Source organism: Peromyscus eremicus, chromosome 20 (assembly GCF_949786415.1).
Source record: "Peromyscus eremicus chromosome 20, PerEre_H2_v1, whole genome shotgun sequence".
Lineage (NCBI taxonomy): Eukaryota > Metazoa > Chordata > Mammalia > Rodentia > Cricetidae > Peromyscus > Peromyscus eremicus.
This window is the reverse complement of record NC_081436.1, coordinates 55407179-55425341: the sequence shown is the minus strand read 5'-3', so window position 1 is coordinate 55425341 and position 18163 is coordinate 55407179. Positions and strand designations below refer to the sequence as shown.

General features: G+C 37.7%; 1 protein-coding gene across 2 annotated transcripts in view; it reads right to left on the bottom strand.

Moving 5' to 3' along the window:
• Nudcd1 (NudC domain containing 1) overlaps positions 1 to 18163 on the bottom strand; it is a 66202-nt gene that overhangs the window by 35853 nt on the left and 12186 nt on the right. For both annotated transcript variants that reach the window (XM_059247478.1, XM_059247479.1), the window contains exons 2-4: positions 17823 to 17977; positions 1749 to 1931; positions 1311 to 1491 (exon numbers count right to left, since the gene is read on the bottom strand). In XM_059247478.1, the coding sequence (XP_059103461.1) occupies positions 1311 to 1491; positions 1749 to 1931; positions 17823 to 17977 (519 nt within the window). The remainder of the gene's footprint in view (positions 1 to 1310; positions 1492 to 1748; positions 1932 to 17822; positions 17978 to 18163) is intronic.

Genomic DNA, 18163 nt, shown 5'->3' with positions numbered 1-18163 from the left:
GTGACACAGACTGTATGGTTACTGTCTGGTCCTTTAAAGCAGTATTTTTTTTTCTAACTCCTAAAATATAGTTACTGCTTTCCTATAGAGATGGAGATAATGCTGGAAAAAACAAACGTAGGAGACTTATTCAGCTTAAGCATAAGCAATTCCATGTCGATATAGACATTTCTTAACAGAGTTATTCTTTTTAGAAAGCACGTATTCAGACACAGAAAGCCTGTATCTGAAATGTAAATTGGCAGTAAGGTTTTTTTGTAGTGAATAAGAAGAACAGTGGAACAATGTCAACATGGAAAAGACAAACAAACAAACAAACAAACACAAAGACAAACAAGCAAACTCTCGTCTTAGCAGCAATTACAGAAAAGCGGAGAGTGACTGAGAGGAAGAACGCTAAACACATCACTTAAACCAAGCAATGGCAAAGAGCAGGCACTCACCATTAGGAACCTCAGTAATCCACAAGAAACTACTTTTAATGTCATGCTTGAAGTCTGACATATATTGATAAGAAAGTTTTATGGAAGGGAGAAGCAAAAGACTAGGTTGAACAAAATAAAAGCATTCACTCCATTTTCCTTTTTGTATTTATACTTAAATGTATTTAAGTTAGACTAAAATTTACTATTGCTATTAGGTAGGTATTTCCTGTAATTTGAGACACATCCTCATTTAGAAAAAGAGGTTCCTAAGACTCAGGTGAAAGAAACAATTTTCAGGAAACTCCCCAAAGTTACAAAATTCAAAGGCCCTCCCAAGGTTATATAAGCTGTAATGGAGCACGCTGAGAGTTGGGGGCAGGGAGACAGTTCTGTGAGTTTGTTACCAATGCAGGGGTGAGCTCTTCAGTGCTGTAGCTGCCTGTGCACCACCCAGGTCCTGCAAATAACACATCTACTGGGGCTCCTGTATGTAGCCCCCAAAACACTAGGGCTCACTCAGCTATACACTGTAGTGACTTTGGTCACTGTCAGTGCTGTATCTAGTGTGGATGATGTTTATTCATGTCTCACAACAAATATTTATATCCACGTTCATATATATGAATTTTTAGATATAAACTTTTAGCTGTTTTAATTATATATATAATTATTTATATTGATATATATATATATATATATATATATATATATATATATTATGGTCTCCAAAATTCATGTAATTCTTTTAAATAGACTGCATAATTGGTTGCAGAAGTTTTTTTAGAAGCATAATTTATCACAATGCTCAAGAAACAAGCAGTATTCCATTTCAAGCCCCAACCAGCTAAGGCAAGCTAGAGAGGTTCAGAATCTTGTTTACCTTACCTTCTTTTTTCTTACTGACAGTGACCCACTCTAAAGAAACATAGAAGCCACTTCCTTTCATGTCCAATTCCTCCTTCTCTATTCGAAGAAGAAGCATAGCTACTGAGTGCTCTTCACCTTCCAGCAATGAGATACTATGAATTATAATAAATGGATTCCCAAGTTCTTCATTAAACATAATCTATAGGGAAAAAAATCACACATATTTTAAATGCATGGTTTATAAAAGCGAAATATAATCATCACCAAAGAAATAACAGGACATTCGAATAGAATGGGCAAGGGGGAAAGAATTAAAGCATTCTCCTAGAACCATAAATGGAAAAGGGGGATGCTTCACAAAGCACTCAGCACAGTCCCGTAAATGGCTCCTCCATCTAATTTACACACACCTTCTGGACTCTGTACAAGTCTTACCAAGAACGAAAAACAACTCACCTCCCATTTTTCAGGACTATTTCCACGGTCGCCTGTTCCAATGACATATAATCTTCCAGTTCCGTCTGACAAGGTAACCCAGGTAGGGGATGTGAAATGGATAGAAGCACAAAGACGATTGTCATATGTTGTCAAATCTGTAGGGAGTCGGAACACCTCTCGAGGTTTTCCTAAGGCGGTGTCCTAAAACGAAACCAAGGATTATAAATAAATCCTTCCTATTCCTGATCCATACACACACAAAATACCTACAATACGGCTGATTCTTCTGTATTCAAAAGCTGCGTCAATTTCCCTTCCTTTGAGTATGAAGTGTACTGACTTTAACAAATAAAATACAGTAGATGGGACAGGTGGCACGCAGCCTCTAGGATGAGATCACAAACATTTTACACACTATCTTTGCTCTTTCTTAGGTTACACACTGTAAGGCGGCTAGCAGTGAAGCTGCAGTGAAGATCAGATAATGAGTAAATGTAAAAACCCACACTGAGAGGAACGGGGGGGGGGGGGGGGGGGGGCCTCCCAATAATAACAGCACCATGTTGAAACTGCATTCCTTAGTGGTGTCAAGTTTCCCATGAGAAACCATTAGGGAGACAGTCACTTACGCCACTTTGTGAATTTCTGACCACAGGGAGAGTGCGATGGTCATTGCTCACTGTTTCAAGTGACTGAGTTCTATAACTGCTGGGGCCTATGCAGGATCGCTTGGCTCGGCCTGGGAGGAGGGGACTGGGCCTGCCTGGACTGAGTCTACCAGGTTGATTTCAGTCCCTGGGGGAGGCTTTGCCCTGGAGGAGGTGGGAATGGGGGGTGGGCTGGAGGGAAGGTGAGGGGGGCCGGAGGGGGGAAATCCATGGCTGATATGTAGAACTGAATTGTATTGCAAAATAAAAAAAAAAAAAAAAAAAAAAGAGAAGCTAGTACATTACAGTAATCTAATTTCGTTCTTAGTTTTAGGGTCAGTAGTGCTAAATTACTAACAGGACATACCATGTTATATTTTCAAATGCCTATGTAGATAGTATTCTATAGCAGTGTTTCTCAACCTTCCTAATGCTGTGACCTGTTAATACAGTTAATCATGTTGTGGTGACCCCCAACCATTAAATTATTTTTGTTGCTACTTCATAACTGTAATTTTGCTACTGTTATGAATCACAATGTAAATATCCGTGGGTTTTGTTTCTGTTGTTGTTTTTTAATTGGTCTTAGGCGACCCCTATGAAAGGATCGTCTAACTCCCAAAGGGGTTGTAACCCACAGGTTGGGAACCACTGTTCTATATCAAAAAAAAAAAAAAAAACCCGAAAAACAAACCAACATACCTTTAACCCAGAACTCAAGAGGCAGAGACAGGAGGATCTCTGAGTTTGAGGTCAGCCTGGTCTACAGAGTGAGTTCCAGGACAGCTAGGGCTACACAGAGAAACCCTGTCTGGGGAGTGGTGGGGAGAGTGTTACATTTAGATACTACCAACTCAGATTTTTGTTAACAAATTCTCAGTTGTGTCTGTCTTTACAATATAGAGCTACGATATGAAGAATCACCAAAATGTTTTATGAGAAAATACATTCAAAATTTACCATTTAGGAAACAAATGCTCATAAACTATCAGACTATATTCATTTAAAAAATTTTTAACTGTCAGAGTTCCCTACAGAAGGAAAGTAATCCTTAATTTATACACTGTATTTGTTCAATTCTACAACTGTTTTAATCTATACTCTTTTTTTTTTTTTTTTTTTTTTTTTGGTTTTTCGAGACAGGGTTTCCCTGTGTAGCTTTGCGCCTTTTCCTGGAACTCACTTGGTAGCCCAGGCTGGCCTCGAACTCACAGAGATCTGCCTGGCTCTGCCTCCCGAGTGCTGGGATTAAAGGCGTGCGCCACCACTGCCCGGCTAATCTATACTCTTTTAATTACAAGGTTTTGAAAAAAAGCAAACCAATTTAGTTATCTATGAAATCATATCTTTAATTTTTTACTCATGTTTTATAAATTTGGTAATGTTGAATTAAATAAGAAATATAAAATAGCAAGCATAGCTACCAACAACTGTTGTAGAAACATCAAATCTGAGTATTAGCCACGTGAAACAGGATTACATCATGACAGCACTGAGATGCCTCAAAGATAGTGCAGTACAGCCTCCATCAGTAAACACTTGGCTTGTTGTGGTCTCCAGTCCTTACATTTTAGAGGAAACAACATCAGATAATCCAATCAGTTAGAGGGAGGTCAGTGAACAGAAATTTTGCCATAGGCTGATGTCCATGTCTATCTACATTTAGAACACAACATGGTATTTCCCCTAAAAGAAAACAGACTGGTCAACAGGTGATACTGGCATGCTTGAATACTTCTGGGGGAAAAAAATTCAAACCTGACACATACACGAAAATATTCAATATTCCAGATGGACTATTAATCTGAATGCTTTAGAGGAGAAGTTAAATAACTGATAGAGGACTGTTTTAATAATTTTAGGGTAGTCAATGACTGCCCATACAAAAATGCAAGATATAGGAACCAAAGACAACAAACACAGGACTAATGTCTGTATAAAAATCACCTTGACTTTAAAACTCCAAGAGTCATCAAAGCCTGTTAAAAAATGCTTTTAAAAGGTAAAATAATACTCTACCATTAGCAGAGAGAAAAAAATTAAACTTGCAATGTCTATCCTTGGCTGAGGTGCCCTGTTGGTAGACAAAATAAGTACAGGCTTATTAAAAATGAAAAGAAATCAAATTTATTGATGTTTTACATACCCTTTGATATAACTCAGCTTATAGGAATTTATATAGTATTTCTATTGATATAAAACTCAAGTATAAAGAAAAAGACACTTAAGCCAGTAAAAACTGGGATGGAGTGTAATAGCAGCCCCTGACACAGTGCAGCTGGCTTAGGAGCCTCACACAGGTCTTGGTTTGCCTACAAAAGTCCAATACTTACAGCATTCTTCTACTGAACACACATATCAGACAAACACAACAACTCCAATGGAGCAAGACAAAACATCACTTTATGAGAATTCCTATGCACAGAAGAACACATCAACACTACAAATTTGATTCTATAGCACACTAGTATGAGCCACTACATCTTCCTGACTAATGACAGCCAGAGTTCCATTCCAGTCTTCTTTCCTAGGTGAGACCTGACATACCCACACACCCACTTCCTTAAACCCTGCCCCTCCAAATCACCTAATGTGAGTCAGATCCCTCACTATCACCAATGCTAAACCCTCCCAGATATTCTGTGGCTCTCCTTCACTTATGTTCTCCCTTACTGTAAGAAGTAATAAATCCAATTTATTCAACAGTGTGACTGTTGTTTGCCTAGAAAGTGCTAGCAAGGAAATAGAACATCCACTCTAGGGAATCCCAAATACCAGTTAAATGTACTGAGATAGATTTGTGTTGCTGACAAAAAATAATAATAAATTCAATGAGATACTAACAAAGAAAAAGACAAAATGATACAATGTGTTTAAAATTCATTGTGAATTCATACATTCTGAAACAAATGTGAGGCATCAGCTCACAGTAAATTACAGACAGACACACAATAGCGCTTGGTATCAGGAAGGGAAATAAGATTGGAGTATGACTGGGGGCAAGGAGATGAGGGGGAAGGCAAATTTTCCGCCTTTGCTTCAAATATGTTGCTATTTTTGTCCTATACCAATGATTTGTGTAGCATAGATAATTTAAAAATATGAATAATACAGAGTAAAATAGAATTTCACAAAGCAGGTGTTTACTGCATGGCCCGTCAGACTTACTCTAGTGAACCATCATTAAGAAGGAGGGCTAAACTAGGCAATCACTGTTCAATCATATACAAGTAAGTGTTTCAGGCCATTTTCTTTTAAATACATGGCTACACATGACTGAAGTTAATAGCAGTATAATTATCTGATAAATTGGTACAATATCTAATAGAATAATTAAGAGGCTTAAGTATATAAATGTGAAACCAAAATTAACTAATTTAAAACACACAGTGTCTGCCTCACTTGAGTTAAATGATAAAACAAAAACAACCCAAATGTTCCCGACTTAGAATTCAGTTCAGTTTGAAAGCGTCCTCATAATTATGCCTTATGAAAGTGACATCTCCAGTTCCAGGTTCCACCCATTTCCCTTTCCTCACAAAAAGTAAGGCAACTGTATTCAAGGATATTGGAAAATTATTCTGAGGCAATAATTCTCTGTTGATTTGCAGGACTGGAATTGTGTTGGCAAATTTACGACTCAATGAGGGGACTACAGCATGAAGCAGTTCCAATTTTGGCCATCTCATTTAAACATCACCAAACCAATGAATCATTAACTCCAGTTTAAGAAGAGGTTCACATGGATAAATCTGACTGAAACTCCACTGCCACAGGCCAAGATTCCAATCCTGCTCAGTCCTGTGGACGGTTAGTATTTCTTCCCTTTATCATTATCTTCTAGAAAAGAGACCACTTTTCTAAACAAATACTTCAAATCTCAATGCAGTTTCCAAATATCATCCCCTAAAACATTCACATTGACTGCAATTACCACATTAAGTTTTTCTTTAACCAAACATGATAGTTTTGGCTATACTGGCTCCTATACCAATAATGTGTAATATAAGTCATAATGTTCATTTATTACAGATGGATGGCATTATACAGGAAGAGTCAATAAGCACTTAAATAGCATACATTTATGTAAATTAGATTTGGGGACCCTTGTAGGCAGCTAGAGATCGAGCTTTGAACGAATGAAGTTTTGCTTTTTTGTTTTTTAATACTTACACTCTAGAGGGAAACTCAAGGTTAAAAACATGTTCAAGCAGACCTTAGGAGGGATGCCACCCACCAGTGCTGTTAGAACAGCATTTAAAACTTTGTTCCTTAAAAAGGAAGCAAAAAAAACATCTACCACTGTTAAGAACTAACTTCATTTCTTAAGCTTTCTCCATTTCTATTCTTATAAAGCTTTAAGCATAGATGTTTATAATCAATTTAGCTTCATTAATGTCTAAGTAAAATGAAGTATTTAATACTGCACTAAACATTTTTATTTTCAAAATTCAACCCTCTCTTTTATCTTCTTCTTTTACCTTAAATAACTAGGTCCCATTACCTAACTGAACTGTTATAAATAAGCCAAGCTTCAGACCTAGAATTAGCCTGCTGGCACCAAAGGATCTGGGCTGAAAAGTAGTTCTAACTTGTTTCTCTATGGCATGGCCACAGAATATATGTTTAAAAATGAAATCCAAGAACTACTGCCTACATTTTAAAGACACCAAAGAAGATGACATACTTGTTACTGAAGAACACAAGATAGCTTGTCAAGTAAACAGAAGTCTATTATGACAGAAATATTCTAAATACAGAGAAACAACAAGTTTCCTTAAATTGTGCAGTAGCAGCAAATAAAATGTTTCTCCCTCCAGGCTTTTTCTATGCCCCAAGCACACTTACTCCTCATTGACATTTCTCAAAGCTTAAATATTGCAATCCTACAGTTAAACTTGCTTGGCGTGGGAGGCCTCTCTGTAATCACTATATTGAGTTGCTGCCATCTGCTGGCTCCTAATAGGGAAGGAAGGAGCTTTCCACTTCCCATGGTGTTATTTGCCGATTTAACAAGGGTGCTCATTTACACCAGCCACAGGGAAAAGCTGGTGTCTAATTAATGCTCTGCATTCTTCACATGCTGTCAACATAGTAGTTCAAAGAATTCGCTGATTTATTTTACTGTTGATGAGAAAAAATAGTAAGTATGATATTCCACTGGGCTTCAAGATTTAGTCACTACTAGGACCCAAGGAAAATTACCTACAGTGCTGAATAAAATTTTAAATTTCCTGACCACCGTCAGTCATAACACACTGATTCAGAGGCTTTGGAAATGGAATCCTGAAATTAGTTCTCATGTTAGCCAATTACATGATTCTGAGGTTAAATGGAGTTGGAAAATCAAAGAAAGAAGCTGAATTAATGGAGCAAAAAACAAAGCAAAAAAAAAAAAAAACAAAACCCCTAAAACATGGCTTTTTATAATATATACTATTATAATAATAGTCTCTTTTAAAACTTGATTGAGTAAAAGGAAAAATATTGCAGAAAAGAGAAAAGGCACTAACTAAACTAAAAAAAGTATAACCACTTTCTCTAAGTTGCCCATAGATAAGACAAATTAGGTCAGAAAAAAAATGAATTTCAAAAGTATTGGTATTTGCTCCAATTACATGTCAAATAATCTGTTTGGATATAATTACAAGTAACTTGTTTTTGCTGTGGAATAATCCTCCTGTACACTGTAAAGATTTGTCACTTGAATTGGTTTAATAAAATGCTGATTGGCCAGTAGCTGGGCAAGAAGTATAGGCCGGGGGACCAAACAAAGGATGATGGGAAGAAGGGTGGAGTCAGGAGTCACCAGCCAGATGCAGAGGGAGCAGGAGATGAACATGCCATGCTAATAAAGGTATCGCCACATGGCAAAGCATAAATAGAAATATGGGTTAATTTAAATATAAGAGCTACCTAATAATAAGACTGAGCTATTGGTGGAGCATTTATAATTCATATTATGCCTCTGAGTGATTATTTGAGAGCAGCTGCAGAAGAACCCAGGAAAACTTCTGATTACATGTTTCCTGTGGAAGTTTCCCACAGAGGAAAATACTTGGACCAAGCTATAATGTTTACATACATTTCCAGTGAAATTAAATTTTACCTCAGATTTCTAATCAAGTATTTGTGATTTAAGTTGGACATGGTACTCCAAATCCTGGTCATCAGCAAGACAATTGATAACAACCAAGCTTTTGGCTCTGTGATCCTGTCCATACACCCCTCCCAGTTCAATATACTGCCTATAGGGAGCCACTATGCCTTAACTTTGTCCAATGTGTTTCTATGTTGCCAGAATACTCATCACCTCAATCTAAAAGGCAAGTTCTTTTCTTCCTTTGTTTAGAGATAGTTTTGTTATGTAGCTCAGTTTGCCTCTGACTTATAATTCTCCTGTTTCCATGTCCTGAGTGACGTGAATACAGGTGTGCACCATCACATCCAGCTCCTATGAGGCAGATTCTAATTCATCCTTCCAAACTCTTCTGAGGTGACATCAACTCAGGAAACCCTGACCACTGCATCCCCAACATCTGTCATTTCCTCCTCTGTACATCTTACTGCTGGACTTCACTCTGGCATACTATCAACTTCTTTTGACTAACCATATAAAAGCATTTAATCAATCTTTGAAGAAAAGTATTTCTTTACTCAGGAGATTAATTTATATCAAAAACTAAAGATAACTAAGAATATTTATTCATGTGGGTTTTTAAAAATATTGAATGGTGAAAAATGAGTAAAACAGAATAAAAGGGTTAGAAATGAGCCTGTTATAGTGTGCTAATGGAATGTTCCCCTTCCAAGAGAACCACTAGGTTTTATTGAAAATATTCCCCCAAGAGCAATCTACCTCTACTTTACTAAGAAAATTCTGAGAGAAGAAACAAAGAAATATGATGTCACTGATGAATAACAATGGAAAGTTTTGAAGCATATACACATGTCAAAAGTAGGCCAAACTGATCCTAAGCACATAATACAAGTTGCTTGAAGACACTATTCAGAGGACCAAACTAAAAGAGGCAGTTTGAATTAAGTAGTGTGAATCATCTTTTTACAAAGAAAAAGGATGTAAGAAAGACAAAGGAATCATAGCGCCTACAATAACTGCCCACTCTTCTTCCTTTACGTTAAAGAGGCTCACTCTTCTTACTGTACTCACCAATTCAAATCGATAATCACATACTCTAAAGACCATGACCTGGTAAGTTTTCCTGCCAGCAGATCCAAAGGCTGGAATTAAGGGAATGACCATTATACTTGGAATTCAAACAGTGTATTCTGTGGGATGATCCATTAAGAGTTACGTAAAAATAAAATCATGTTCTAGATTAGTTTCATATACCATCATAGTTGATTGCTATTCTGTACGCCTGATTTGGACGGGAACTTCTACTAACAACAACAGCAAAACCAAAATCAAAAATCATATGGAGCAGATGAAAACACAGAGCCGCCTCTGGAACTACTGTGAGGAAAGCAAACACTGGAAAAAATATAGGCGAGAGGATCCTTAGCCACTGTTGGTGGCAGTGTGGCTACTATGGAAACCAGTGCAAGGTCTTCTCAAAACACTAGCCATAGGACTAACATGTGAGCCAGCTACACCACGTCTGGACATATACACAAAACCCAGATATTTGCACAGCCATTGTTAACAGTGTTCTAGTCATATCAGCAAGGAAATGGAGTCAGGCTAGATGCCCATCAATGTGAATGGACAATAGAACTGTGAAATACATATAAGATAACATATATGACATTATGGATAGAACTGGAAAATACTGTATAACAAGATAACCCAGATGTAAATAAACAGATCCTAGACTCCAAGTGTTAAATATGTGTTTCCAGATGGGAGTAAATATGGGTAAAGACAGAAAACTATAACAGTCCAAGTGACCAGAGAAAAAAAAGAGGCTTTAAGGGAGTGGAGAGTAGGAAAAACAATACAACAAAATGGATGGGGGAATACCAGGAGTGAAAGGTTACAGCAGGAGAAGGGGACAGAGAGAAAAAGGGGAGTAAAGAAGGAAGAAGAATCAACCAAAACTATATATATATGGAAATCTATTACTCTTTAAATTAATTTAAAAACTAAATTATTAATATAAAAATTAGTAGTAGCAAATGCAGTAATGTAATGACAACAATGTTTCAAAGAAATGTATTAAAGACACATGGCCTAGTCCACTGGTCAGCTAACAACAGTTCATCAACCATTTCTGGCTAACTCTCTGTGTTTATACATAAAGTTTTATTGGAAGGCAGTCATACTTGTATTTTTTACCCAATTATTTTTATTTTCCCAAGGAAAGCAAAAAGTAAGTAGTTGTAACAGAAGACGAGCCTATTAAGATTGATATATCTAGCCCTGAACAGAAAATCTGCTAGCCTCTGGTAAAGGAGGTCATGGTCCATGCACATCTGAGCATTGGTGACATGACTATTCCTGGGCAGCAGAGGAAAAGTTACAGAGCTTCTTAAATGAAGAAATGAGTTACTGAGACTTACATGAAGACCTGGAAGCAGCCACACAGAGGACTAAGAGTATGGGCCAAATGGATGTGACCAGATGAGAAAAGCCCCAATGCTAACAGCTGGTTTTCAGGACTGTACTAGTTTGGTACTGATGGAGTATCACGGACGAGGTAGTAGAAGACAAGATTGGGGGGGGGGGGGTCTATTCCATGATCAAAATTGCATTTTTAAGAACTTATGTGTGCATGCACACCTCGCTTTAGATAAATGAAGAAATTTCACAAGAAATGAGTACTGGCGAGGACAGAGCAACAATGTGGTTAAGACATCACTAAGTACCTTTGCCGTTTTCAGGGTTTTTTTAATCACATAAACACTGCTTGTTCTAGTTACATACCAAACACTGTGCCCTAACATGAAATGAATTTAAATGAGAGAGGCAATTAAACAGACAGCACTGTAGGGGAAATATACAGGAAGACAAAAGGAACAGTGAACAGACAGGCATCAGTTAACATACTACTTAGTAGCCGTTTAGCTAATACGTTAACATGAGTCATTTATATGATGAAATAAAATATATAACACAAATAGCTCAAAAGATGATAGAAGTAAAAGTGGTTGTATATGGTTTTTGTAACATAAATAGAAACATTCATGAAGGCTATGTACCATGGTCTCTACACTGAACAATATAAATAATAATGTCACTATGTTTGGAAATAAGACAAGATAATTTCAAATACAATTTCAGGAAAAAGTAGGGTCTGAGCAGCTGTGCTCAGTTAGGCTCAAATCCCAGTGCAGAGGTGCTTCCAATTGCGCAGCACTGGGAAACAGAAGCGGGCACATGTAGGTCATTCATTGTGGACAAAACACTGAGCTTCAGGTTTCCTGGGAGAACCTGTCTCAAAAGCAAGGTGGGACAGTGATGGAGCAGCACCAGTTTCCCTTCTGGACCAGTGTCTCTGCATAGCCCTGGCTGTCCTGGAGCTCACTGTGTAGACCCAGCTGTCCTCAAACTCACAGATCCACCAGCCTCTGCCTTCTAAGTTCTGAGGTTAAAGGTGTGTGCCACCAAACCTGGTGGAGGAGCACCAAGCTAACATCCAACATGTTTGATGTTAGTTTGGACATGTGTCTGCGGAGAGGAGCACATCCTCATACATATGTGCACACATAAAGTTTTTAAAACTAGTCACTGAAAAGCATGGACTAAGCTTCTCAGGCTTGCTTTCCTCCTAGAGGCAGGAAGAACAAGGAGTCAGAGTACAAACTGGAGGGAGGCCGACATAAAACTCAAGATACTAACCATGAATATACTAACCTTCTAATTAATATTGTTATACTGGGTAAAAGACTAACAGCTAGCTACTTATTAGTTATTTATTTAAATATTCATTTATTTTTTCCTTTTATTGAAAATGGATTTTTTTCGTAGAAAATACCTCCTGATTTGTTTCTGCTCCCTCTTCTAGCTCCTCCCTACCTCCCCTCTCATCCAGATCTACTCCCTTTCAGTCTCTTATTAGAGAGACAGAAGCAAACAGGCTTCTAAGGGATAATAATAAGATAAATATGAGATATAAAACAAAAACTAACACATCAGAATTGAACAAAAACAAACAAAAGGAAGAGCCCAAGAGAAAGTACAAGAAACAAAGACCTCTTATTTGCACACTCAGGAATCCATAAAAAGACAAAACAGGAAGCCATAAAATATATGAAAAGGACCCAGGGCAGACCTGTACAGGCCAGTGCATGCTGCCTCAGTCTCTGTGAGATCATATGAGCTTTGATATGTTGATTTAGTGGGCCTTGTTTTCTGTGAGATCATGCTGATTTAGGGCTGTGTCCTCCATGCCCTATGGCTCTCACACTCTTTGAGCCTCCTCTTCCACAGGGTTCCCTGAGCACTGAGGGGAAGGATTTGATGGAGACATCCCTTTTAGGGCTCTATATTCCCAGGTCTCTCTGCATAATGTCTGGCTGTGGATCTCTGTGTTTGTTCCCATCTGCTAAAGGGGGAAGCTTCTCTGATGATGGCTGAGCAAGGCACTGATCTATGAGGATAGCAGAATGTCATTAGGAGTCATTTTATGGCTACATAGTTATTTTTTTAAGGATAGTAGTATTTGGTTTTACCCTATGTCCCTGGGCTATGGTTAACCAGTCTCAGGTTCTTGGTCACCCAGGCAGTATCACGTATGGGTTCAACCTTGTGAAGTGGGCTTTAAGTCAAATGAGGTATTAGGTGGCTACTCCCACAAGCTTTGTGTCATCACTGCACTAGCATAACGGGCAGAACATTATTGTAGATCAACGTTTGTGGCTAGACTAATGTTTATGTTTCTCTTTTGGCAGAGTGCAGAATATCTGCCTGTACAAAAAAACACTAGCACATGGGGTGAAGACTATAATTGGGTACCAGCTCGACTTCTCCATGTTCAAAGAGTTGTGTAGGTATTGTCTTCAGCAATGGGGACTTTTGGCAATATGTAGAGAGCAACCTATGGTCTTGGCAACAGTCTGGGTTGTTTGGGGATTCCCTTTGGCCAATATCTCAATTAGATGTAACCCAATTCCAGTACTAAGAGTTTCATTTGGTAAAAAGATAGAGCTAGTTGGAGCTTTCTCTCCCCCATTATTTGGTGATTTTAGTTAGATCACCTCCATATATGTCTATATTTTAAGATGCGTCTACTGTGTTAGGTTTCTGTGCTGCCCTTTAAATGGCCCTCAATTTTAGCTGTCTCTCCCCATATTTCCTCTCTTGTGCCCGTCTCCCTCCCCACTTGACCTTCCTATTCCATCCTCCACCATCCATATGTAACTATCTGATCTAGTTCCCACTCCTAAGGAAATTTATCTGTCCCTCTTAGTCCATTATTCTATAGCTAACTTCTGTGGTTCTGTGGATTGTAGCTTGGTTATCACTATCTTCACAGCTGCTATCGGACATAAGCAAATACATACCATATTTGTCTTTCTCAGTGTGGCATACCTCACTCAGGATGAATTTTTTCTAGTTCCATCCATTTACCTGCAAAACTAATGATTTCTTTCTTTCTTTTTTTCTTTTTTCTTTTTTAAACAGCTGAATAATGCACAATTTTATAAATGTACCATTTTCTTTATCCATTCTGTTGAAGGACATCTAGGTTGTTTCCAGTTCTGGCTATTATGAACGGAGCAGCAATGAACGTGGTTGAGCAAGTGTGAGGGAGGATGAAACATCCTTTGGGTATATGTCCAAGAGTGGTATAGCTGGATCTTAAGATGGATTGATTGCCATCTTTCTGAGGAACTGACACACTGATTTACATACTGGCTATACAAGTTTGTACTCTAACCAGCAATGGATGAATGTTTCCTTTATTCCATGTCCTTCTTAGCATAAACTGTCTTGGCCATTCTGTTGGGTGTAAGATAAAATCTCAAAGTAGTTTTGATTTGCACTTCCCTGATGATGAAAGATGTTGAAAATTTTTTTAAGTGTTTCTCAGCCATTTGAGTTTCCACTTTTAAGAATTCTATTTAGATCTGTATCCCCATTTACAATTGGGTTATCTGTTTTCTTGATACCTAGTTTTTTTGAGTTCTTTATGTATTTCAAATATTAGTCCTAGTTGGGTTACTGTGATGAAACACCATAATGGGGAAGAAAAGGGTTTATTTGGCTTATGCTTCCACATCACAGTTTATCATCAAAGGAAATCAGGACAGGAACTCAAGCAGGGCAGAAATCTGGAGGCAGGAGCTGATGCAGAGGCCTAAAAGAAGTGTTGCTTACTGGCTTGCTCAGTCTGATTTCTTATAGAACCCAGGTCCACCAGCCCAGGGATGGTACCACACACAATGGGCAGGGCCATCCCCCATCAATCACTAATTAAGAAAATGCCCTACATGCTTGCCTACAGCTCGATCCAATGGAGGCATTTTCTTAACTGAGGGTCCCTGATGACTTTGGCTGTGTTAAGTTTACACAAAACTACCCAACATAGCACTCTATCAGGTGTGTAGTTGGTAAAAATCCTTTCCCATTCTTCATGCTGCCACTTTGTTCCAAAGGATAGTATCCTTTACAGAGCAGAAGCTTTTCAGTTTTATGAGGTCCCATATATTAATTGTTGATCTTAGTGCCTGCTGTGGGATGTTCTGTATTCTGTGAATGTGTTGCTCTGATTAGTTGATAAATAAAAAGCTGATTGGCCAGTAGCCAGGTAGAAGTATAAGCAAGATACGCAGACAAGGAGAATTCTGGTAAGGGGAAGGCTGAGTCAACAGACGCCAGCCCACCATCCAGGAAACAACATGTAATGACACACAGGTAAAGCCATGGAAAACGTGGCGATTTACAGATTAACAGAAATAGGCTGAGTTTAAGTGTAGGAGCTAGTCAATGGCAGGCCTGAGCTAATGGTCAAACAGTCTTAATTAATAAAAGCCTCTGTGTGTTTACTTGGGACCGAGGGGCCCCGGGAGCCAGGCAGGACCAAAATAACTTCAGCTGCAAGTGCCTGTGCTAATGATGTTCTATTCAGAAAGTCTTTTCCTGTCCCAATGAGTGCAATGTTATTCCTCACTTTCTCCTCTACGAGATTCAGTGCATTTGGTTTTATGTAGAAATCTTTGATACATTGAAACTTGAGTTTTGTGCAGGATGATGAACATGGATCCATTTGGATTCTTCTACATGCAGTCATCCAGTTTGACCAGCACCATTTGTTGAAGATGCTGCCTTTTTCCTAGTGTGTATTTCTGACTTCTATATCAAAAATCAGATGTCCATATGTGTGAATTTATGTCTGGATCTTCAATTCAATTCCATTGATTGTATCTGTTTTGTGCCAGTACCATGCTGTTTTTGTTACTATAGCTCTGTAGTACAACTTGAAATTGGGAGTGGTGATATCTCCTGCATGTCTTTTGTTATTTAGGACTGTTTTAGCTATCCTGGGTTTTTTGTATTTCCATATAAAGCTGAAAATTTTCCCTTCAAGAACTGTGAAGAATTGTTTTGGAATTTTGATGTGGATTGTTTCGAATCTTGAGATTGCTTTTGATAGGATGGCCATTTTACTATATTAATCCTATTGATCCATGAGCATGGGAAATCTTCCCATCTTCCGCTATCTTATCCAATTTCTTTCCTCAAAGACTTGAAATTGTTTTCATACAAGTCTTTGACTTGCTTCATTCGAGTTATCCCCAAGACAGTTTATATTATTTGATGCTATTGTGAAAGGTGTTGATTTCCTTTCTCAGTCTGTTTGTCATTTGAATATAGGAGGACTACAGATTTGTTTTTAAGTTAATTTTCTATCTAACTACTTTGCAGAAAATGTTTATCAGCTGTGGGGGTTTCCTAGTGGAATTTTTAGGATCACTTATGTATAGTATAATATCATCTGCAAATAAAGATATTTTGCCTTTTCCCCTTCCTCTTTGCATCCCCTTGATCTTCTTCAGTTGTCTTATTGTTCTACCTAAGTATATACTGAATATGTATGGAGTATAGATAACCTTGTCTTCTTCCTGATTTTAGTGGAATTGCATCTTAGTTTCTCCCCATTCAAATTTATGTTGGCTATGGGCATGCTGTAAACTGCCTTTCTTATGTTGAAGTATATTCCTAGTATCCATAATCTCTCCAGGACTTCTATCATGAAGGGGTGCTGGATTTTGTCAAAGGCCTTTTCTGCATCTAGTAAGATGATTATATGGTTTTTATTTCTCAGTTTCTTTATTTGGTGGAGTACGTTTATCAATTTATATATGTTGAACCATCCCTGTATCTCTGGGATAAAGCCTACTTGATCATTGTGAATAATATTTTTGATGCTCTTGGATTCAGTTTGCAAGTATTTTATTGAGTATTTTTGTATCTACGTTCATAAGGAAAATTGGTCTTTAATTCTCCTTCTTCGTTGGGTCTTTATGCAGTTTGGGTATCAGGATAACTGTGGCCTCCTAAAATGAATTGGACAATGTTCCTTCTGTTTCTATGTTATGGAATAATTTGAAGAGTACTGGCATTAATTCTTATAAAGTCTGTGCTAAAACCATCTGGTCTGGGGCTGTTTTTGGTTGGGAGTTTTTAATAACTGCTTCTACTTCACTAGGAGTTATAGGTCTGTTTAAATTGCTCATCTGGTATTGATTTACCTTTGGCAAGTGGTATGTATTGAGCATATTATCCATTTCTTTTAGATTTTCCAATTTGGTGGAGTACAGGTTTTTAAAGCATGTCCTTATAATCATAAGAAGTCCCTAGGTATCTGTTGCTATATTCCTCTTTTCATTTCTAATTTTGTTAATATGGATAAATGAATATACAACATATCCAAACTTACAGGACACAATGAAGGCAGTTAGTTCTAAGAGGCTAATTCATAACACTAAATGCCTATATTACAAAAAATCAGAGAAATCTCATACTAGCACACCTGAAAACTCTGTAATAATAATAATAATAAAAATCACACCCAAAAGGAGTAGACAGCAGGAAATAAACTCAGGGCTGAAATCAGTAAAACACAAACAAACAAACAACAGCCTAAACAAAACAAAACAAAACAAAACAAAACAAAAAGAGTTAATGAAACACAGCATTGAGTTTTTGAGAAAAATCAGTAAGATTGACAAACTCTTATCCAAATGAAGTACTAGCTGTTTATAAGAGATACACTTTAACTTTAACCTGGCAGTAGGATCAGGATCCATCCCTGGTGCACACACAGGTGGAAATGGCTGGGGACAAAGGATTATAAAATACAAGAACAAGAGTAAAAGCTACAATTGACATAAGCAGAAAGGGAGTCTTACAACTTGATGATAGGTTTCCACATTCCAAAGGTATGCTCACCTTGACTGTCTGGACATCAGATTCAAAGAGATTAAAGAACAAACAGAACAGGATGAGCTATCTTTATACTCTGTATGTTTTTCTTACCAGCACCACTGTTAAGTTCATAATTCTCCCAAGGTTATCAATGTAGTAGACACTGTCTTGATACCAGGCATCACAGTGCAGATAATTATACATTCCAAAAGCATGCATGTGCTCCAACGTATACTGGTCATCCCGAAGTTTTACTTCTGCTACAGCTGAAAGACAAATGTGTATATACTGTCTTGATACCAGGCATCACAGTGCAGATAATTAATTATACATTCCAAAAGCATGTATGTGCTCCAATGTATACTGGTCATCCCGAAGTTTTACTTCTGCTACAGCTGAAAGACAAATATATATATATACACACACACACACACATATATTGACATAAACTG